Below are 23,004 nucleotides of genomic sequence, written 5' to 3'. Positions count from 1 at the left end.
AGCACTCACAGCAGTACATGACACTAGAAATTAATATGTCAGTATACCTTATTCTTTATTTTGCATTTATTTGAATTACTGAAGATTGCCTGACTTACTGTATTTATAAACAAAGACAACAAAGACATTATCCTGTCTTTTATAACTACATGTACATTCTGCAAGTACAGAACAAGTTTTGCATAACCCAGCCTGACAAGGATAAATTTTACTTTCAAAACTCTACAGGACATCTACGGTCTAACATTAAGCTCAAGTATATGCATATATACGTACAAACAACCACATGCATAAATGTGGAGACTATTTGATACTACTTTACCTTTACAAAATACACTATCATACATGTTAGTAAAATTTATACCAGAATACCTGTTGTGCAAGACCTTCTCTGCTTTCTGTAGAACTCAGAAGAACTCTGCGATTGGCTAAAGCCTCTTCATAAGGCACTGAAGCTGCACAAGGCTGCAGAATGATAAAGAAACCTTAAAACATGTTTCTGAGTAGATCAGATTATGTATTCTACACTTACCTTCTTATTGCCATTCTTACTTTAAAGGGAAAAAAAAAACAAAACCATTTTCTAAGTGTTTACCAGCCAGAAGAAAAAAAAGTATAGTCTGAGTTCACAAAAGACCACCACCCCAATATGCACACCTGATTAAAATGTGATCAAATGCATCCTAAGGCCTACTTTACAGACACTGCAGCAAAGTGATTTAACAACTGTTAACCACACCGTCACATAATTGTTGATTTTGATGGAGACAACAGGGAGACATGGGACTGTCCAGTCCTTTGGGTCAGCACATTTGCTCCAGCACACCTCCTTTTCAGCCATCTTTTTTTCCTGCTGCTCTCCACTGCCTTCCAGTGAATGCAAGTGTAAGAATATGATGTCATTCACTCTATATTCCTGGTGAATATGGGAGGAAATTTAACTAAGCAGTTACCCTCTTTCTCCTTGGAGTCTTGGCAAAGAAATAATTACTGGAAATGGGTAACGGCAGAATTGGCACATACCTCAGAGAACTATGTTCTCTAAAATTTTCAACAGCATTATTGCTCAGCCAAAGATTCTCATTCAAAGAATCTCATCCATTCCAAATGCCCAAAATCCTTAGTTTGTATTCTCTTTAGCAAAACCAATTATCAACAGAATTGTTTCCTCTCTGTGCAAGCATGACAGCTGAACAAACCTTCCTCAAAGACTTCATGTAAGCAACCGCCTTTTTCTTGTACTGCAGCATACACTCAGCTGAAAGAGGGCTGATGAACTCTGTTCCTCCTTTAGGGCCATAGCTCAGTGAAGCAGTGAAGTGATCCAAGTTGTTGCTGAAGAACGAGGCAATCTAGACAGATCAGGAAAAGTCACTTTTTGAATTAAATTGGCCAGAATGATTCATCAGGGCAATTACTCTTTCAAGAGAAAAACAAGTATTGGGTGAAACAGGACTTCACAACAAGAATTTCAAGCAGGCTACAGGCTCTTCCACATAACTTAGACCTTTCTAATGTAAAGCATCCTCTCCACAGTTCCTACTTTTATCACCCATTCAGTTGTTTTTAACTTGTAGCCTGAAAATACCTCAGAACACACCTGATAAATTATTAGTATTAGAGGCATACATAGATTTTCCAAATCATTCACTTAAGTTGTGGGGATTTTTCTAAACCTGCACAAGGCAGGGCATTTTATTGAAACAAAAAAATCCATTACCTTGCCTGCTCCATTTGTTAAAGCAGCAACAGAGGATAAAATACAGTCATTTGTAGTTATTAGTTTCTGCGTGGCAGTTGGAACATCTTGTTCTAAAGCAGCTTTCTGACTGTAGCGCTTGGAAATATCTACAAAAAGAAAAGAGATCTTAAATACACTAATTAATTTCAACTTTATTTGACAATAAAATACTATTGCTACAGAATGGAAAAATCCCAGGTCACCACCACCAAAAAGTGCAATTTGAGGCAAGCTTAAGCAGCTGGAAATTAGTTTGGGTTGAGAAAGAAGGAGAGAAGGAACAAATCAAGCATTCTGGAGTATGGGAGTGTGAGATGTTAAGTACAACATTTCTGTTGCTAGCTAATGAATTCTAATGAGTTTTCCTCAGTGCTTTTACAAAGGAAATAAAGAAAAGCAAAGTAAAGTATAAGCTGGGTTGATTTTACATTATACTAACTGTGTTAAAAGGTACAAGGTATTTTTCAATCAGCTTATCTATGCTATAAAACTCTGAGTGTGTCTCATTTTGTTAGAGGGACAATCTCTAATCTTTTTTTAAAACAGGGACTCTTCAAAATGGAGCTATGCTATTGATGTTATAAACAAAACAATCTCTCAATTTTGCTTAAAATTATAAAAGCTTAATGTTTAAACAGTTGACTAGCAATAAAACAATTCACCTATTTTCTCTGTGGGAAGTGCTATATGGTACAGAAATTCTAGCACATAACACATTTTCTGTTAAAACTCCTTAAAAAAAGGAAGATAAGCCATTTTCAAGGAGTAACTTAAGTTTCAAAAAGAACACAGCCTTCCTCGTAAGCTTTGGTTATATATTCATGTAAAAAATAGTAATAAACCTATACACAGTAAGCTAAAATTCCACTTTGAAGGCAGGTGCTATGTCAACAGTATGAAAGCAGGGGAAATACATACATATATGCTATTTCCCCTAGATCAATGAAGTTCAGAAAGTAAAGTGATACTGCTCAGGAAGATCTAGAGCACCAAAATTAAGCATTCTAGCAACTTAGGAGAGCAAATCTAACAGAACAGGAGTGAAAAACATGCATGCATGTCCAAAACAAGTAGTTAGTAGCTTTGGTTTCTTATCTTAGTTTGTAAAGGTGAAACAAACCAGTTTTATCACATATTATACATTCAACATTGTAACAGACAGAATACATGTGTGCTATGTTAAACACAAAGAAACAGAGCTGAAACATAACAGTACTCCTGTACTCTCACCTTTTAAAATGTCATGAAATCCATGAAGACTTGCAGCAATGTTTGTAAACACCAAGTTGTAATTTGTCCTAAGAAGTCCTTCTGGTTTTGTACCTAAGAATACAATGTAGGAAGGAAAAACACCACTAAGATTTGACCATGAATGGTTAGCTTTGAAAGTAATCCAATTTCCATCTACTAGAAACATTTGCATGGGGTGTGAGAATCGTAAGAGATTCAATCTCAAAAGTAGACATACCAGATTTTGAGAGAGTAGGCAGGTAAAAGACTTCAAAGTTCCCCCAAATTCATTCAGATTTTACAAATATCAGCTGGTTTGGTCTCAAAAAACAATTACACATGCAGAAAGATTTACATGTTCACTGCTGTAGGAAGGACCATCTGGGTCCTTCTAAAGAGTGAAGACTGAAATAACCTGAAGCTACATACTAACTGTTTCCTTATTCTTTACAGTACACATTTGGAGGTAGTTTCCCCGCATACACACAAAGTTTTTACCCAATTTTAGTCATTGCCATGAGAGCTGTAGTTTAATAATCTTATGAATAGAAGGAACCGGAAGTGCAATTAGTAATAAAGTGTAGTTTACTAACTACATGATTAAAGGATGACAGAAGACACTGTCAATCATACTATAAAAATCCACAGTCACTACTTCTCCTCTACAGCTAACTATGACTACTTAAAATGTGGTACATCTGACTGCTTGCTAATTTCCAGGCCTGCACCATGCTCGTGTCTAGCCAGAAGGAAGAGTGTGGAGCATTAAAGAAACACTCTGGAGCACACTCAGGCTCCAAGCCACAAAGTTCAGCTGTGAGGCTGAACTCACTTGCCCCATAGTTTAGACTGTACCTAAAAAGTAGCATTAATTATTTTTGCCTCTGCCACAGAAGTGGCTAAAAACAAAACACAGACACATACAAAAAAACAACCCAAAACCAAACAAACCCCCAAGAACCTCAATACTAATCCAAAAGGAAAAAGCTAGTACCTTCTAGCCTCAATATAACCAATTGAGCCAAAACTAGCACTTACTTGGTAACACAAGAAGACTAACGTATGTATGCAGCTTCTCAAAGACTGCAGTCAACCTTTTCATGTCTCTGTGTAGCTCCATATTTCTGGCTCTTAAAGCAGCTGTGCAAAGAGAAGACTCACACTCTTCTTCCAAACTAGGAACATACGAATTTATTTTTTTTAAGAAGTGAGAAATTATCTTAAAAAAACAAAAAAATCAAGTTCATGACTTTTGAAGTAGATTACCAGTGTCATCTACATCCCTACCCCTAAGCAACAATGGACTAGGAGTTTATTTTAGAAAGGTTAACATATCGAAGTAACCTAGCAATACATGAAAATTACTCTGTGTGTGTGTACTACCCCCTGTCTTAGGGCCTTCAGGCCTAAGGAATGGTTTACACTCACAGCAAGGAATTGACTGCATCAGTTTAAAGGCTTTTGCCTCTACTACATGTAATTTACCTTTTGCTTCCTAAGGAGCAGAACAGGTACAAAGGCGGCACAAAACAAGCTTTTTCTCCTTCCTTAATTCAAAACCTCTTTTCAAGTAGCCCTTTACATTGGTAATTCTCTTCCCTTTGACCCACTCCAGAACAAAGATCTTCACAGCAGAAGGGATGTGCATCTGGCCAAGTTTTACCACACTGCTATATTTACTGTATGATAAATAATCTTCAGACAGGCTGAAGAAATGAGCAGTTTCAGTGTATCATCCCTGAACAGTATCAATGCTATTGAACAATATTAAGAAACATTAAAATCTGTTCAGCTTTCATTAAAGTCTCACCTGTGAGAGGGGGGAAAAAGGCTTTAAAATACATATATTTAGCTGTAATACCCAGTGAACAAACATGCATAACCTAAAGCCTCAAAAACCAGCAGGAAATAAAAAATTAAAGGTTCTGCCTTTTAAGACAATGTGCTTTAAAGGTTGACTTGATATTTGTGTTGTAGATGTCAATAATGCTGCATACCTGACACTTAGTGCCCCTTTAGTTTAATCTATCAAATCAAAAGTACCTTTTCAATTGATAAGGAAGAATCTTTCTTAAAAAGCCTAGGTAGGAAGCTAAGTGTTCTGAGAAGCCCTTCAATTTCACAGCTGTTTCCTGAAAGGAAGAACAAACACATAAATATTTTTGCTCTGTAAAAATCTTTTTTCAACAGTAAACCCAAGAAATCTTACCAGGACCGTCACGGTATCTTCTGTAATGCTCTCAAACAAGTGGTGCATTCCTTCCTCCAGAGGGCGAACATAGGAAGCATTTTCATGAAGATACTGTGAGAACTGAGCACAGAGAGATTTTTAAATGGTGGTTGCTGAAGGCTCTTGCAAACTGTTCAGGTTAACAAGTGAGCGGTCTGCTTTAGCAAAGCTCCTGCATTTTAAGTGATCCCCGGGATGTCAATAATAAGACATAACAATCAAGTGACATACAGCAACCTTTTCTACAGGACCCACAAACACAAACCTTGAGGGACAGTGAGAAACAGCGAAGACTGCAATGGAAGTCCAGGCAAAACCCCACCTAGGGCTTTGCCACAGCACCCTCTCTCATTTTAACTGCCATGCAGAGCACACCAAACCCTTGCTTTATAAGTTTAAACATTCTTGGCATTCCTTCCTTAACTCCATGAAATTAAGACTAAATCCATGCACCATTAAGCCTCCAGAATAAACTATCCTACCTTTCTCCCAGCTGTTGTTTTGTCTTTCAGCCCTTGCCCTGTACATCAGCACAAGCATTTGATTTGCACAGCTATGCTGTGGAAAGTATTGAAGAACTAAAAGTTAAAACTGAGATCAAGAGATTAATTTTAATCTTTATCTGTACCCAGTCTTCAACATGGGTCCAAACATGGTTATGCCAATGCAAATGATGGAGCAGTAACTAATCAAAGGGAAAATTTTTACTTTCAAGAACTGGGACAGGTTTGGGCTATTACGAAATTTCAGCTTCACAGAACTGCCCGAGTTGGCTAAAAACTGCTTAAGTAAATTCTGTGGCTAATTTCACCTTCAAAAAAGTATACCTGAGAACAACAGCATTTACTCTTACATAAAAAACTTAACAGTGCCATCAGCTTTCAATTCTGATACCATAGCATTACAAAAAGCTTGTTCCACAGATCAGCATAGGTAGTCAAAAGTGATCTTGGTTTTTATTTCACCCCACAGAAAGATACCTTCACCTTTGGTTATTTAAACCACAATAACAGCTAAAGATCCCAGGCAAATAGGGTATGAGAAAATTTTAATTCCTTCTATTATTACAGTGTAGTAACACAGTGTTAACAAGAAAGAATGATGCCAAGCTCTCATTCAGGCATGCACAAATCTGGATGGAATTAGGGAAAATTCCTAAATCTAAGGAGGAAGAAGTAACACATGCAGAGTGCTCCTGACTTCTGTTGCAAGAGAGACGACTGGAGTTATCTGGCACAATGCTGAAGACCCAGCAGAACCCAGCAATCCAATACTTAAAGAGAAAAGGAATACTTGAACCTGGAAGGCAATTGTCCACATCTACTTTGAATGTTTGGTGGGGAAAATAGCTTGAAAGCACCAGACAAGACCTGGAGTTGGGGAAAAATAAATCAGTGCAATTCTGCTAAGCTGCTACCTGACACTTGTCTCATTTTCTCTACCATATTAAGGGAGAGTTTTTGAACCACTCGGTGGAGGAGCCAAGATCACACTAAGATCACTTGCCACGCAAACAGATAAATTAATCAAAAATACTGGGGCAACAGCAGCTTCAGTGAGCAATAAAAGATATTTCACTGCTGGGAAGTCACAGCAAAAGGCCCGAGAGGTAGCATGCACTGAGGCAATTAGGGCATGAATACACCGTGGGGCAGACTAGAAGATACATAATTACGAATACAAACAAAGCCTGAACTACTGAATCAAGTCCATTATCAGAAAAGGAGAATCAAATTACAGTTCTGACAGAGTTGCATGTTTCAGCTGTGTGGAATCAGTTCTCTGCTGAAAAGCAACAAAGAAATGTTAACTAGGACATTAAGAAAAACTATGTAAGAAGCGATGTCTAAGAAACCTGATATTATTCTCCTAGTGTAAACTGCTGTAGTATCTGCAGAAGCCAGTCACCACATTGGGCTACATAAGCAAGACACAGATCCTGCCCCAAAGAATTTGGCAGATAACAAAGCTGCACAGTTTTCACAAGGAAGATTTGCCAGCTTGACTTTGTTTGGTGACGGAAGTAAGAAAACGATGCTCTTAAACTAAGACCTATGTTGAATCTCTGCGAAAGTGGACTCTTGATTCAAATAGTATCAACAACTGAGAAGACAAATAGAGTGTGATTTCTCTAGCGGATAAACACCTTTGCAAGTGTATTTTTCATCTGCAGAGATATTAAAGGAGGGATTCCTAAGAACAGGAAAGTTTAATGATAGTTAACATTGTCAGTACACGTGGCCATTTGATGAATACAAGTCACATTCATCTTGGTCTCTTAAGTCTGAGCCCTACAAACAACTGCACTGAAATTATAGTCTGAATTAGAAAATACTGTCAGCCAGCAACTTACATGCACATAGGTCTACTTGCACTATGAAGTCAACAACTCTGATGTTGAAGCAATTTTGTACAAAAAGTTCTTTTCCATGCTTCATGGCATAGAAAGGCAATAGATTCAGCTTAACAGCTTTGAATGATATTCTCAGAAAAGTCTTCCCACAGAGTTGCATGGGAAGAGACAGGTCAAGTTTCTCCTAATAATTTCAACATACTTTAGAGAGTTGAAGCTTCAGAACACTTACAGGAAAAGTCTTACAAATAGCCCCAAATCAGATTATAAAGTTGGTTTTGACAAGGGAAGAGAGTCCAGGTTCTTTCCTTCATAAGTCTATCATGCATCCAGTTTACTTCACTTTACACAAGACCTCCTATGTCAACATCTGCCATGCCCCAGACAAGCATCTATTCAGCAGTGCAATACTTGTGTATTTTTAAATAAATCACCTGAACTTTCAATAAATGCATTTAAATTTAGCACTTAAAAAGCAAAGCCTTGATTTGACTATCATATTGCTCTCGTAGCAGAGGCACAGGGGAAAAGGATTCTCTGCAGCTACACACCTGCATTCAGAGAATTCACTCAATAGAAAAAGACTCCTCACGCAGGAGAGGCTGCCCCATAGGAACACACTCGCAGCACTCCAATAGAGGTGGTAGAAAGTTGCATGACTAAGATCATTCACACTGAAAGTGCACATAATTGATAAACTTGTAGCTGAAATCTGTAAGCTTTACCTTCTGATTTAACGGTGATATAGTGTCAGTTGCAGAATCAATGGGAAAGATCTGGACCTTCTGTTCAGTGTACGTATGGAAGTTCAGAAGAGCTGTTACAAGTTCTTGAACAAAAGCTAGTGCCTGGCCAGCAAGGTCTCGCAACTTAAGCTGTAAAGACAGTTATAAGATGATTATACTTGACATGTACCTAAAATACATAGTTACAATTATATTTAACTTCACTTTTAAAGCTTATGAATAAACTACAATGCCACACAGAAGGGTATGCTTTCCTTCTGCTGCATTTCTCAAACTACGAGACACAAGAACACTTAGAGGTTAGTACAACTACAGACACCATCCTTGAAATTAAGATTTCTAAAGTCCAGTAGACTAATTGCTGACAACAGTTCAGTTCTTTCAGTGTGGTGATAGTTAAGAAATTTGTAACGCTTGGTTGTTAGGAAACCTAACTTTTAATTAGTAAAAACCAATGAGGTTTGCAGTCAGAATAAAAGATGTCTGCTTCTAACTACTAACACTTAGCTCTTATTCTGTCCTGGATACAACTGAGCTGCTGCTCATGAATAACGCTGTTCTGTGGCTTTAGTGCTGTAGGAAAGTATTCAAGAAATGAATCCTAAATAGAACAGTCTGAAAAAGCAAAGTCAAAGAAGAAAAACACGCTCTTGTGATTTACAGAGGAGAGAATAAGGTTAAAGTGACATTTCATCCAAGAATGACTTATCCTTCAGAGATGTATTCCTAATACTTTAATGAAGTGTTAAATCAAGTGAATCTTGATTATGGATCAGGAATGTTGGTAAGTAATTAATGCAGCCATTATACTCAGTTTGTGTATGTTAATTAACTATGCAAGGAAGAAAAACAGACAACATTACTGATTTGCTATCCTTTACACTGCAGCCTGTGCTAATGCACTAGCATTTTGCCTCTGCTGGCAAAGTCGGTCATAAAAATCGGTCCTGGAGCATTTTCAAGACTGTAGGTCCTGAAGCATGAGGCTGGCTGATACAGTGCTAGCAGAAAATAGTAAAATGAGAAACATCTCATGCAGTTATTCAGATTTTTCTTAGAACTCAGCAGCAGGTTAATTTAAGGCTACTTCCATCACAAAACTGCACATGAGGTCACCTGTTCCCACAGCAGACGTATTAGGAACAAGGTATCTTTGTAGGCAGTTCTAAAGAAAGGAGAAAGCAGCTACCTGAAGTCTTTCTACTGTGGCGTCTCAATGCACTAACTTGAAGGTTCGAGGCATATCGTACAAGAAAAGAGACAAAAAAAACAGTTCTGCAGAGCCCATCCTCAGTGGCAGCAAAACAGGAAAATTTTGATTGCATCAAGGCATCTGATTCACTACTGTAAAAAAGCTTTAATATATATAGCTACTCACAGAAAACTAATCCTCATTTTTGAATACTGAGCAAACCACATTCCCAAGGAAATCTAAGTTACAGAAACAAACAGAAACTGTCTTGGTTTAAAATAACATTTACATTAATAAGGGTGATTTGGCTGCAAGTAAGAGGTGCTCGGACAAGAAATACCCTATAAAATGTAGGCAAACCATAAAGAGTTCTCAAAGATACATGATTTATTCCTTAAAGGATTATGACTAGTGGCAAGCAACACTAACTAACATGGTATTACAGCATACACACCAAGGTACAGTTTACAAATACATTCTCTGGGGCTCAAGTGATGTGACTAGAGAAGCTCAGTTTGTGGAAAATGTAATTTAAGATACCCAAACTCCCTTCTTTTCCACAAAAAGCTTTAAACTAACATAGTTTTAACCAACTTTAAAAATGAAATGTTTAAGTCCTAACTTACTGCAAGCTGACATAGTAAAAGAATTATTCATATAACTTTACCAAGAGACAAATACTAAACCCTTTTGCCATTCTTTTTAGGAAGGCATGCCCAAGTTAACACCTACAGTGATCATTAGCCAGAAGTCAATAGATTAGCTCTAGTGAAGCAAGGTAAGCAGACAACTTGACTCCAACACAAAAGCAGTATAGATTACATTCTGAAAAGCGCAGAGGCTCTGTGGACAGAAATTCCATTGGAATATCATGACAGTAGGAAGGTAGCCTATCTTTGCCAATTTCATGTCACTAAAATGACTAGTTTTGTTCAGCATCTGTGTAGAAAGCTGCGTCATCACATACAAAGCCACAGAAAGTGCTTACCTGGTATCTTCTGTTGTGTAATGGTACATTCAGAGCATTGTATCGGCTAGATCCTACAAGACAAAAATATGCACTTATTACAGCATGGTTTTTTAAAAAAACAATTATTGGTAAATAGTGGTTGGCTTTTTTTTTAAATGAAATTTCATTGCAGTAATATTAGAGTTCACGTAAGTAATATGAACTCAAAAGATACAAACAACTGGCATAAACATCTTTAAGATCTGTTATTGTGACTAGGTGGAGAGACAGCACTTCCATACTTGTCTCTGATTACAAGCCTTATTTAACCATCTGAACACCCTGAATTTGAGAGCAGAATCCTCGTGCCCAAAAGAACAGTATTCATCTCTGACAAGAGTGAAAAGTTAGTTTCTAAAAACCTTTAAGGAATTCAAGATGATCTTCAAATTTCATTCACATCCCAGGTACCATAAGACAATCTGAATGTATGTTTTTCATGGTTTGTACATTCAAAAAACTAAGCTCCTGCATATAGTTGATTTGTTCATAATTAAGAATAAGATGTACTCTCCACATTTCAGCATTCTGTTCCAGTTAGAGCAACCAGAATTATTCAGTTACAGAGGGGCACAATTTTTAAAGACGTAGACGGATATTTGTACCTAGAGAACAGCTTAGAAAGTCGTAACAGATTTAAAGCAATCACATCCATCCTCAATTAAATGGAATAATAATCACTTCAGTTTAAAGTCTGCATGCATTCCTTTTGTATCATTCACGTTTGGCAGTTATCACATCAGAAGTAGTTGTATTGAGAACAAGTAACTGTCCAAATTTACCAAATCCTTACTCCTAAGTAAAATGCTTTAGAACATCTTTTTTGTCATGTTTGTACTCTCAAGATTATGCTTAGCGTTCAGCAAGTCATTTGATTGTTACTAAACTGAAGCCAGCTGCCAGTTACACTTAAAACCAACTACAGAGCCTACAAGTAAGTTGAAATCCATAGCAGACAGACATTTCCTGACTTTCTTTCACTTTTCCATCACTAATCATCTCTCCACTATTTCCACTGTTTTCTACACAAGCAGAAACATTATGCTATTGAGCAGATAAATTATTTGCATCAAAGTTCTTACTACAATGATAACCACCCGTAAAAAAAAAAACCCAAAAACAAACAGAAAAAGAAGCCAGAGAAGCAGAAATAGGCAGCGGATACCAGGCAAAGTGGTCTTTGTGAGAGGAAAGAAGTGAAAAGGGTTATCAACTGAAGACATCAACACCTAAGCATAACACACTATATGAGGGTCAACATTTCCTAAAGAGAAGATGATCTGGTGTTTCTAAGCCAAGACTCACTCAATTGCCAACCCAGTGGAGAACCTGGAAGCCTCACTCCTGCAGCACCTGCCAGATCAGCTTTTAGAGAACCTAAGGCTATTCAAAACATTGTCAGCAAGTTTTAAACTGAATGGAAAATGCAAAGGCTACCAATAAAACCTATTAGAAATTCAACAGCCTATTTTCACTTCTCTGCTTCTTCTCCACTACTTTGAGCTTTTTCAGTATTCCAGGTCTTCCTAGCATCACTGCTGCCTGCCCACCTAAAACCTTGTGTTCAAGCTATTTACAAAAGCATCCACTACACAGCACTGATCTAGCACATACTAATCAATTCTTGTACCAAAGAAGTGCAAAGGCTGAGCACTCTTAACTCCGTGGTATCTGCTGCGCTTCAGTCTACCTAGTAGCGGTTGTAAAGGAAGCAGAAAATGTTGCTTCTGGTATAAGTCCCCAGATTCAAAGGGTGGTTTTTCTTCTGAAAAGATGGACAAGTCTCAGACAAACCATGGACAGGAACTAGCATGGGTGCTCTCTGATCAGAGATGAGACATGTTGACAGACTTCCTACTAGTACTAAGCATAGAGCATTATTGGTGCAATGTCCCATTAATTAATTAAAGTCAACGTCTCTGCAGCCATTAGTTTATCCCCATTTTAATTTACTCTAACTCTTAAATATACCTTGCCAAAAATAATACTCTTTGAGACAAGTAACTGAAGAAATCTTTGTGGAGAAACCAGTAAATTGACAGTGTTCCTTCATCTTCTACAACATTCTGTCAACACTAATCAAGACAAGTAGCAAATTACACAAAAGCCTTCAGAAGTCTTGATTTTCATTAGGTATATATATATATATAAATATAAAACCTTGTTATTTTAAGATTATTAAACAAGATTAGGTATTATGAATACTTACTACAATTACCAAGCGTCTGTTCAGATATCCAACACTTCTTACAGCTAATATGTTTTAATTCATAAGGAGTACTTCCCTCCAGATGGACACCCAAAATTAAACAAGAAACACAGACCAAAGCAATACGTACTTGTGTCATTAAAAGGGACTTTCTCATTGATTATGCATAGAGATTCTTCCAGTCTACTGCCCAAAGCTGCTTGAAGATTCTTTAACTGTTGCTGGCTAAATAACAAAAAGACAAACAAAAAAACCACACACACACATTGTAATCCTTCAAAATTTAATCTGTATCACCAACACCACAGCTCATCATAAGGATCCCTTGAACATACAGGTGTCTGTCTCTTTCTAGAAGTTAAGTAGAAATAAGACAGTAGGAATCATTTTTCTTCCTTTATGTCATATTTAATGTATTTTAATCCCTAACATATGCTGTAAAAGATGCAATAAACTGCTGTAAATCACAAGGTCCATCCTTCAGAATCACAACTTACTTCAGAGTTAACCTTTACATTATACTCCAATTCTGCTATTATCGTATGAGCTATATGAGATATTCTTTTCTATGGGAATTTGAATGGGAATGCAAAAGGATCTTTAAATTAGTTACTATATAAGCAATGTGGTATTCTAACATGCAAGCTGTCGATAATTCATTTTACTATATCACATCACTATTAGAAGTACCTCACAAGCTTTTAAGGGCTCAGTATTTAAATACTATGATATGGCTCACTACCAGAGACCTGGCAAACATGTTTCTGATGCATTCTCGAGTGATTTTTCTCTAAATCTACTTCACTTGCATTTGATTGTGTATATAGATGCAAACCTAAGTTAAGATCACCAATATCATTTATATAGGTTTTTGAAATGAATAGTAACATATCCCAGCATTATATGCATATGTCAAAGATTACTGTATATTGATCTGTATCAAATTCCACACCTTACCCAACTTAGGCCCCCAAATTCTTCACTGTTTTGCTTCCCGTTTGACATCTAGAACTCCTGCACATACAGTGGAGGGTGGGGGGAAGGTGTCAAAGTGACAGTTTCTCCTTTTTTACAAACACATTTGATAGGTGAAAATTTATCAGTACTAACAAGTAAAAAGAATCAAAAATAAGCAAGATATGAAGAAACAGGCTAAAAAGTAGCTCGTGCACATTAGCAAACATTTTTCTTGATCAGCGGCTCCAAAACTGCATAGATACTGTACAGCATGAACCACAGTAGCATTGGGCATGATAGGAAAACTCAAACTGCAGAGGTATGGACGTTTCCTTTTGTACTATAAATGAACAACAAACAAGTAGTTTGGTAAGTATTGTTTTACATTCTGCCCTTTAATTTTCAAGGCATGCAGGCTGTCAAGTCTCATATCCCCTGCTTTCCTGAATAAAGCATGGGCGTCAGAGACAAATGGATCCCTTACCCTAAACAAGCAGGGAAAACAGAAGAGCAGTACTCTCAAAGACATCTTCTGTCCTGTGTTCATCAGATACTGATTTCAGTGTTTAAAATAAAGAAGTGTCAGGCTTTATAATTTTTTAAAAGCCTCCCTTCTTAAACGGTACAGACAATTTCTTACAATTACATTAATTACCCAGTCATCATGGAACATGACAGACAAGCTCTGAATGGAATAGTAGCAAATTAATACTACACTGTGTTTCAAACACCACAGAAAAGTAAACAGCAGCAAAACACAGCTTTCATCCTCTTTTAAAAGTCATTCTTAGTGAAACCCAGACCTGTACTAGAGCAGATTTATTGGAATTCAAGTACCTTCACATCTATCAAAATAATCAAAATACACACTTCAAGGTTACCATCTGAAAGAGGGAACTCTTCATCTGATCATTCACTACATATTTTTACCCATTACATTAAATATCTATACTGCACAGACATCTCTAAAAAACACACTTCAACAATGAACTTAATTTGATTTGCTCAGTCCTCAAATTTTTCCCGTTTTCTACAACTTGTCTTCCAGACAAAGAATGTATTGCAAAAGCAATACAATCCTTCAACAAAAGCTTTCAAGTATTAAATCACAGAACCAACTAGGCTGGAATACACCTTCAAGATCAACTCCAACCGTTCCCCCAGAACTACCAAGGCCACCACTAAGCCATGTCACTAAGGGCCTTGTCTATGCGGTTTGTGAATACTTCCAGGGACGGTGACTCCATCACTGCCCTGGGCAGCCTGTTCCAATCCCTGACTGCCTGTTTGGGGAAGACAGTTTTCCTAATATCCAGTATAAATCTCCCCTCGTGCAGCTTGAGGCCATTACCTCTTGTCCTAACACTTGTTACTTAGGAGAAAAGACCAGCAACCTCCTCACTCCATGCAGTTAAAGGAGTTCTTTCTGTTTCCCCTCCCGCCAAATATTCTAGCTGAGCATGTTATACTTGAAACAAAAGCAATTGTTCAAGAAGACTGAGGTGAAGGGGGACTTTTGAAACACTTTTCAGTCAGTTGACTCAGCATACTTTACCCAAGCTTTGTTTTTAGAAACAGCTGCACTTTGTTTCATACAAGTTCAGTAGTTTCTCTACGTTTTATAGCATTTCATTAGAAATAAAGTCTCCAAGCTTCCATCAACTTCACTGCTACTTAAAATAGCTTGGCAACAAAGCTGCTCTTACTGAAAGCTGAATTTGTGGAATCGATTGTCTAGCTACATACTCATCAGAAGGAAACTTGACCTGCACAGTCTTGGTGTTAATGTGCTGTTTCCCAGTATTTTGAGTTAAAGTCCTTATTATTTTTAAGGTAGTATTCTCTAAAAATAATACAGTTAATATTTTACAGCAGTTATTTCTTTAAATCAATTTTTCATTATATTAAATAAAAACACTTACCATTCTTCGGTTCGAAGCCTACAGTCCTTAGCTTCTCTTTCTAGTGTCTGAGACTTGATCTTTATGCAAGAAGATAATCTTACAATGTAAGTACTGAAACAGCAAGACATTTCAAAACTTTTAAAACTTGCAAGTAAGAGGAAAGACTACTTACTTCTAATTTGGTTTTATCATTCTGCAGCTTTTCTATAGTATCTGTGTATTTCCTCGTTAAACTGTCCACCACAGTTTGATGCTGGGCAGCATCAGTTTCCAAAACTTCAAGTCTAGTTCTCAGCTCTGCTTCTAAACGTTTATGCTGCTCATCTGCTTCAAAGAACTAAAAGAAGAAAAGCACAGTCCTTAGAAAGTTCCATTTTACTACAGAATCTAGTCTTATGAGTTACACTAGTTTAATTAGCCAGTCCAGGTTAATAGCAAGTACTAGATCTCAGACAAATAGAAACTTTATTATAATATTTACAGACAAAAGATTCAGGAACAAAGCACTTTGTGGTTACTAAGGTTTTGTAGTACCAAGCATTCCTTAAATATATTGCTGATTAATAATAGACACCTGAAAAATTAGACTTCAGCCATAAAGCTTCCCTCAAGGTTTCTAAAACCTTAATTTCAGTAAAAAAATTCTAACTCAATTATGGCAGCTTGCAGAAAATATTTTAAGCCTTAAGGCAATCCTGAAACAGTTACTGAACTAAAAGGTTTCCACCCAGTACCAACTATATGGCTATTTTCATTAGAGTAGCAAAGTGTCACCAAAAGTCACAAATCTATATGAAAAAACACGTATTACAAGAGTTATTACACATACTGTCTTAATAATCCAAAGTCAAAATACTTTCTCATTTGCACTGGGAACAACTTTATAAACAAGCTATCCACTCTAATCCACTGTTTTGTATACAACTAAGCTTCTGAACCCAATAGTTTTCAGATGGCATTTTATTTTTTTGTTTGTGACCAGTTTTCTGAACTAAAAAGAAAGACTAAAAGAAGTTCACTCACAAGTATATGCAGTCGTTCATTCTCTTCTATCTTCTTCTGAAGATCTTCATTGAAGACACTTTTCTGCTCTTGACTCAACTGAGATGAAGATTCTGCACTTTTCTAAAAAAGAAAATGCATTCATGATCTCCCAAGTCTCTGGGAGTACCCCAAAGCCCAGCCCCAAGTATATGAAAACACTTCCCATTGCTAATTCCTAATAGATGCAACATGAGTGTCTGTGCGTATATATATATATATACACACATCTGTTATATACATCAGTTAATATTTCAAAAGGTACACATACTGCACAAAGGATGAGCCTAAAACCAGCACTTTTTCTTCATGTTACTTTTCTTCATGTCACTTCTTTTGTTACTGTATAGTGGTAGAATGCTAACTCGATAACGACTCAGGAAAGCCTCTACTCAGGCATCACATTCACATGCGTGAAATGGCTTGTATGGGCAGGTGTGCATTTGACATAATTTGACTCTTCCATGATTCTACAGTCAGCAATACTAAACTGTACACATGCAGGCTTATTTGGTTTGATAGCTGTGTGTAAGGCACAGCTGCCCACACCAAGTGTCCACATCTAAGCTGCTCTGATCTCAGGAGGGACCAGCAATAATCACTGAAAGCACACTACCCCACAGCAGGCTTGTAGCACAAGGTGGCACTGGCAAACACAGGGTCTTCACTGTCCACCATCTACCCTGATAATACAGACATCTTTCTGCCAACTGTTTCCTCATTTTTCACCTATTTCATTCAGAAGACCCAGAGACTACCAGTGAATTCCACACTACTTTTCTCAACCACACTGCTGACCAAAGGAAGTACCAAACAAAAGGGAGGCTATTTACATTTAAACTTAATACTGAACTTCAAGTGCTTGCACCACCATGAAAGTCAGTCAGTGGCAATGACTTGCAAAGCTACTTAGGCCAGGCTGAGGTCCTTCAAAATGTGGAAGCCTGTCTAGCAAAGCAGCAACTTAGTATGAGATAAAAGAAGGATCAAACTGCATTTTGGAGAACAATCTACTATGGTGCATGAACAATGTAAGTCAGAGGTACTATGCTTGTCAAGGTACTGGATAGCAAAAAAAAAAGCACAAGAGTTTAGGGAAAAAGTAAGGAGGATGACTGTATTACTAATCAGTTGAATAATTTCTTTAATGACAGTATTGATTGCTACAGCACTTTGGGAGCTAACCAAAAAGAAAAGATGACAGTAATTAAGAGGGGTTTCTTCATAAGAGGAAGGTAGCAAAGGATGCTTGAGAATTCTTCAAGTCCAGACACACTACCCCTGGAATTCTGATGTTACTTATAGAAGATATGGGTGAGTTTAGACAGAACATGGTATAATCGGATTTAATCACCAAGCATTTTGATAGACAAAGATTGCAAAACTGAAATTATTCTGACATTTTGAAACAACATAGGGAATACTAGCCAAAAATTTAGATTTCTAAGTATCTGACAAGATTCACCTAAGCTACAATCATTGTCTGAAGAGTTAACCATTGACATCAAACTACAATGCAAGGAGAGAAGAGATGAGGGGTGATCAGTTTTCCTCATAGTAATAGATTAATCACAGAGCTCCAAGCTGTTTGAACACTTAAATAGCTGGAAAGGGAGACAGTAATTCAGTATCAGTTAGCTGACACAGTAGAAAGAAGAGCACAGAACTACTCGGCATACATCACACGTATCAGTATCTGTTTTGTTGATATTTTCACTAACATCAGTGAATACCACAAGTTCTGACAAAAACATTCAGCTCAACCCTTGACACAAAGCAACCCCTGATAGAAATCAGGGTCAGGTGAGGAGCAGACATCTGCTAAGCAAGGGGTTTTCTGCCTGTAGCACATACCTTGTTTTTCTTGCCCCTAGCTTCACTCAATGCAAGTTCATCTTGAAGTAACTCCACCCGCTTAGCAAGTTGCTGATTTCGAAAGGTCAAGCTGTCCATTTCTTGTTGCAGTTTTCTCAGTGACTGATCCTTCATCTTCAGTTGCTCCTGAATGACCAAAAAGTTCTAAAATTAAACTTTTACACTTACTTTCATGCATGCTTGTAGTAAGAAGTATTGCATTAAAAAAGAAAGAACACACTAAAAATTTGCTTTGCTTGCTATCTGAACACTGAAGCAGCAAAAACTATGGCTTCTAAACTAAAAACCAGATTTCACTTTCTTAAGCTGCCCAAAGATCACACTCAAGTAGGTACTTCATTCTGTAAGTTAATTATCAGGAAGCAACCTTCCACTTTCACAAAGTCCACACCTTCAGAGAACAATGAAGACTAGTTGCAGAACAGAAATTCTTTTACTGAAATCAAGTTCCTTCCTTACTCTTTTAACCACAATACTTTGAGTACAATGTATTCCCATTTACCCTTCCTATTTAACTATGCTGTTACAGCTTAGTACATCTGACATGAGTGGTTTTTCAAGATTACCTTCAGAGAGGCAGAATTTGCTTGCTCATCTACAACCCCTTTTTTCAGTACTTGGTTCTGAGCTCGAAGCTGAAAAATAAGAGATGCCAGTAACTATACAAGACAAAAGAATAAATAAAAGGCATTCATTAGAATGTGCATGAAGCATCATATTCTCTCTCAGGAGAGCACATGTTGTGCACGCTTTTTAAAATATTCTGTTCAGGCAGACAGAAGTAGAATCAGGTCAAAAAAAGTATCCAATTCATATTTAGAATTTCTAAGAAATGGGAAGTTACTTTACCATCTGAGTATTTTGGTCAATTAGAACATAATAAATATCTTGGAAGAATAATTATTTGAATATAATTAAAGTTTGAAGAATGGCGAACACATACGCAAAAATTGTGACTTCTTCCCTGACTAACCAAGTTCTTGCTCATTCTCAGTGTTATTTTTGTGTCACCCCTCTTCTCCCCAAAACTGTTCATGCTGGTTCTGGAATATAGGCAGGACTCACAAAGTCAAAATTCGTATCAGCTCAAGAAGAGCTTAACTATACTCTAATGCAAAAATACCTAATGCCACTAGATGATCCAGAGAAAACTGCCTGACAAACACTTCAGGAAAATGCATAAAAAGCATGGAAGAAAAAGCCCTCTAAGTCGTACTTATCTAGTTCAGAAATCTGAGCTAAAAATCACTGTGGTGAGAAGTGATACTCAAGAAACCTATTTCCCAGTCAGTTCACAGAGTACCTCTACCCTGCAGCAATGAGGATACCGACAGTTCCATCTTCCCATTCCTTGATAATTGCTTGAATCCTGGTTTCTTCAATGGCACTTTGTATTCATTTGACATGTTTGAGTCCAGCTGTTGCAGATATAAATTAGAAGGGTTTGTACTGTGTTTGGGAATATGTCTGGCAGATGCATAAAAGGCAAGATTCAATGTAAAACAGCAATGGCTAATCTTTTCAGTCTGATGACTGAATAAACTTGAAAGGTCAAAAGTCAGTTGACATTGCTAAGCACAGGCTTCTGCCTTGCAGTATTCCCATTGTTCTGCTCAGGCACCACAAAGGCAAGAGAAGGTTGCAAGAGCGCCACAGAAAGACTTCCAAGCACAGGGTTTCCCTAGCAAGAAAAAGCAATGCAGTACTTTTTATATACCATTTTTCTGCCACAGCTACAAATGCAGGAACATGCCAGGTAGTGAATGAACTAGCTCAACTGTGCTGCACTGAGATATGCAAGCTGAAGACTGATCCATCAAAAGCTGTCACAAGTTGAAAGAGCCTTTTCCAACTCCTTCTTCCATCAGGGTTGCACAAGAGAGCCAAGAAGCTGAAACCTGAGGGGAAGAGATGCTGAAAACATATTCTCCTTCTGGACTGCTCTGTGAACTGAGAGGGAACGCAACCCTTTGGCAAGTACTTCCCTTTACACTCCCTGAGTCTATCTAGCCCTTGTCTACCACTCTCCTTGGCTTCCACAACACAAGTAAGTGAACAAGCAAATTGCTTCCCAAAGCTACTCGCCATTTCTACCCACAGTAAACAGCCACCACAACAAAGAAGCAATTGAACAACTGGTCATTCGCACAAAAAGGCAAGTTATCTGCAAAGGGGATCCCACAACGCCCACAAGCTACTGCATAAGAAGTGGGATGAGACCAAGAAATAGTTCCCGCAAAGAACCAATGAAACCTCACGGACCAAAAGTTGCAAGATTAAGTTAAATAAAAGCTTTTGGACACCATGATACTAAACGAAAGAGGATCCAGTAGCTGGAACTTTTAGAAGCTGTAGTTAAAAGTCTACATTTCAAAGTTCCATTTGGGAATCAAGCACCGAAGTCTGTCAATTAACTTATCCCAAACCATTTTAATCTCCAAGGTACAGCAGAGCCACTATAGAAAGCAACAAGAAATATAAACTCTGTGACCAACAAAGCCCCAAAGCGATTTCAGTTTTTTTTAAGTGATTTTGTGGAAGCATTAAAAAATAAATATCTGTATGGGGATGGTTGGTTTGTGGGTTTTAGCAGTTCCAAGGAGAACAGTATTTAAAGATACACCATTCTGTAATCTAGGGAAAGGTGTCAAATACAGTCAAGTGATTTGTGCCAAACCTCTGATGCTGGGCTATACAAGAAGTTATAGCTTGCTTTCCTAAAGCCATTCAAGACCAATGGTCTCCTCTTCCTCTTAGTGGAGGAATAAGAATGCAAGAATGAAGAGTTTAGTATTAAGCAAGGCTCCAACCTTTAAAAAAATCATTGCTAGTACCTTGGAAACTCATTCTCTGCTATGGGCCATAAGTCTTTCCAAATACCCTGTTAAATAGCACCAGAAATGGGAAACAAAGTTACCTAAGGCAGACGCAGAAGAATGGGAACAGGGAAGCGTGAAATCAAGTGTCCTCGTTCCCAAGACAGTGCAACACCATTGTAAGTACTACCACTACCACTGAACTCCCAAAACCAAGAGTTAAAGCAAACTCGGAGGCTACGGGTAAGACACAAGACCAAGACCTCAAAAGATGTTCACATCCATCACTAAGCCTCATGCTTGACTGAGAAGTGGAAAAGCAAGAGAAAGCATTGCCCTGGTGTAGCTGAACCCATTACTTGTCCTACTGGATGCGCTGCAGACCAGGCCACTTGGCTGCTCACACCGGCTTACCCACCCGGCACTGGACAATACCATCGCATTCCCTCGGCACCTGCGAATTCGCACCTCCCGTGCCTTCACCTCATCCTCAAAGAGCGGCCACCTGCGGGCCCCAAACACTTCGCGCTGCCACGAACACCAGCGTTTCAGCGCTGACCAGCCCCCATCCCGGGCAGGGACGGGCAGCCCCGCGGCCCGAGCGCTGCCCTCTCAGGGAGGCGCCGTTACTCGCGTAACGGCCGGCAGCCCGCGCGCGGGGAGCGGCTGGAGAGGGGCGGCACCGACAGGGGGGCGGCGGCCGCCACTTGCGGAGCATCGGGGACGGGCTCCGGCACCTGATACCTTGGAGTACTCCTGAGCCAGCTTCTGGTACTTCCCCTGCAGCTCCGCGGCCGCCGCCATCTCCCCGCCGCCGGCTCGGCTCACCTCAGCCCGCTGCCACCACAGCCGCCAGCCCCGCGGAGGGAAGACGCACTTCCGGGTTGGGGTGGCGGGAGCGCGATGACATCATCACGGCACCCACACGCCGGGGAGGGGAGGGGAGGGGGCGGAGCTTAAGCCGCAGGCGCCACCATCTTGACGCAACTTCCAAGATGGCGGCATGGAGAAGGGCGGGGCCACGTGACACCACCGCGGCTGTCACCACCGCCTCTGTTGCCATAGTAACAGCCGCCAGGCGCTACGGGGCCCCACCCTGCTCAAAAAGCATCGGCCGCGCGTTCAGCGCCCGCCGTGCTGGGGTAAAGGGGGAAAGGTGAGGGGGGGCCCGCGGGGCTCATGTCGGCCCATCGCGATGGGGGCAGCGGCAGCGGGAGGTGCCCCGGAGCCGTCCCCTCCGCGGGCAGACCGCCGGGGCCGGTCCCCTGGCCGTGTCGCTAGGGGGAGCCCCGGGCCTGCGGCAGCGGGCTGCACAGCCACCCTGGGCGCGGAGGGTCCCTCCATACCGCCGGTGTTGTAGGGCCTACTTCCCAGCGGCCGGCAGGGGCTGACCTTGGGGTGTGCTGTTGCCTGCCTGCGGAGAAGGAGGCCTGCAGCATGCGGCCGTGCTCCTTCAGAGCGCGGTGTCTGACATAGCGCACGTAATACCGATGCACGATGCGCTTTTCTGCAGAGAAGAAATGAGACAAAAGGCAGTGAAGTAATTCCTCATGGCGGGGATGGGGTTAGTAGGTGCCAGCGCTTGGCTCTTCCTAATGCGCTCAGCCTCCAGTGCCATTGTATCGCGATGAAGGGGAACACGGGTAACTCTTGCTTTTAAGCTGCAGAAACTAGTCTGAGGGGTTATTTTGAGTATCTGCA

General features: G+C 39.3%; 1 protein-coding gene across 5 annotated transcripts in view; it reads right to left on the bottom strand.

Annotated features, from left to right (window-relative positions):
* Positions 1-22,220, bottom strand: part of PPP1R21 (protein phosphatase 1 regulatory subunit 21) — a 31,856-nt gene extending 9,636 nt beyond the window's left edge. The window contains exons 1-16 of one of the 5 annotated variants that reach the window (XR_009747227.1): positions 22,048-22,220; positions 19,054-19,122; positions 18,467-18,613; positions 16,595-16,696; positions 15,744-15,908; positions 15,590-15,648; positions 12,841-12,935; positions 10,481-10,533; positions 8,280-8,429; positions 5,181-5,282; positions 5,015-5,103; positions 4,010-4,146; positions 2,972-3,064; positions 1,721-1,848; positions 1,200-1,352; positions 373-465 (exon numbers count right to left, since the gene is read on the bottom strand). Coding sequence is in view for 4 of the 5 variants with exons in the window: in XM_061475369.1 (XP_061331353.1) it covers positions 373-465; positions 1,200-1,352; positions 1,721-1,848; positions 2,972-3,064; positions 4,010-4,146; positions 5,015-5,103; positions 5,181-5,282; positions 8,280-8,429; positions 10,481-10,533; positions 12,841-12,935; positions 15,590-15,648; positions 15,744-15,908; positions 16,595-16,696; positions 18,467-18,613; positions 19,054-19,122; positions 22,048-22,107 (1,695 nt within the window). In the remaining variant the exon portion in view is untranslated. The remainder of the gene's footprint in view (positions 1-372; positions 466-1,199; positions 1,353-1,720; positions 1,849-2,971; positions 3,065-4,009; positions 4,147-5,014; positions 5,104-5,180; positions 5,283-8,279; positions 8,430-10,480; positions 10,534-12,840; positions 12,936-15,589; positions 15,649-15,743; positions 15,909-16,594; positions 16,697-18,466; positions 18,614-19,053; positions 19,123-22,047) is intronic. The other 4 variants (XM_061475369.1, XM_061475373.1, XM_061475372.1 and 1 more) reach the window with 4 other exon arrangements.
* Positions 22,221-23,004: the final 784 nt, after the last annotated feature.

The sequence above is a fragment of the Pezoporus flaviventris genome, unplaced genomic scaffold (assembly GCF_033815535.1).
Source record: "Pezoporus flaviventris isolate CSIRO_AGI_PZ_B2104156 unplaced genomic scaffold, CSIRO_AGI_Pfla_v1 ptg000083l, whole genome shotgun sequence".
NCBI classification, from domain to species: Eukaryota; Metazoa; Chordata; class Aves; order Psittaciformes; family Psittacidae; genus Pezoporus; species Pezoporus flaviventris.
Note: the sequence above shows the minus strand (reverse complement) of the source record. Positions and strands in the feature narration are given on the sequence as shown.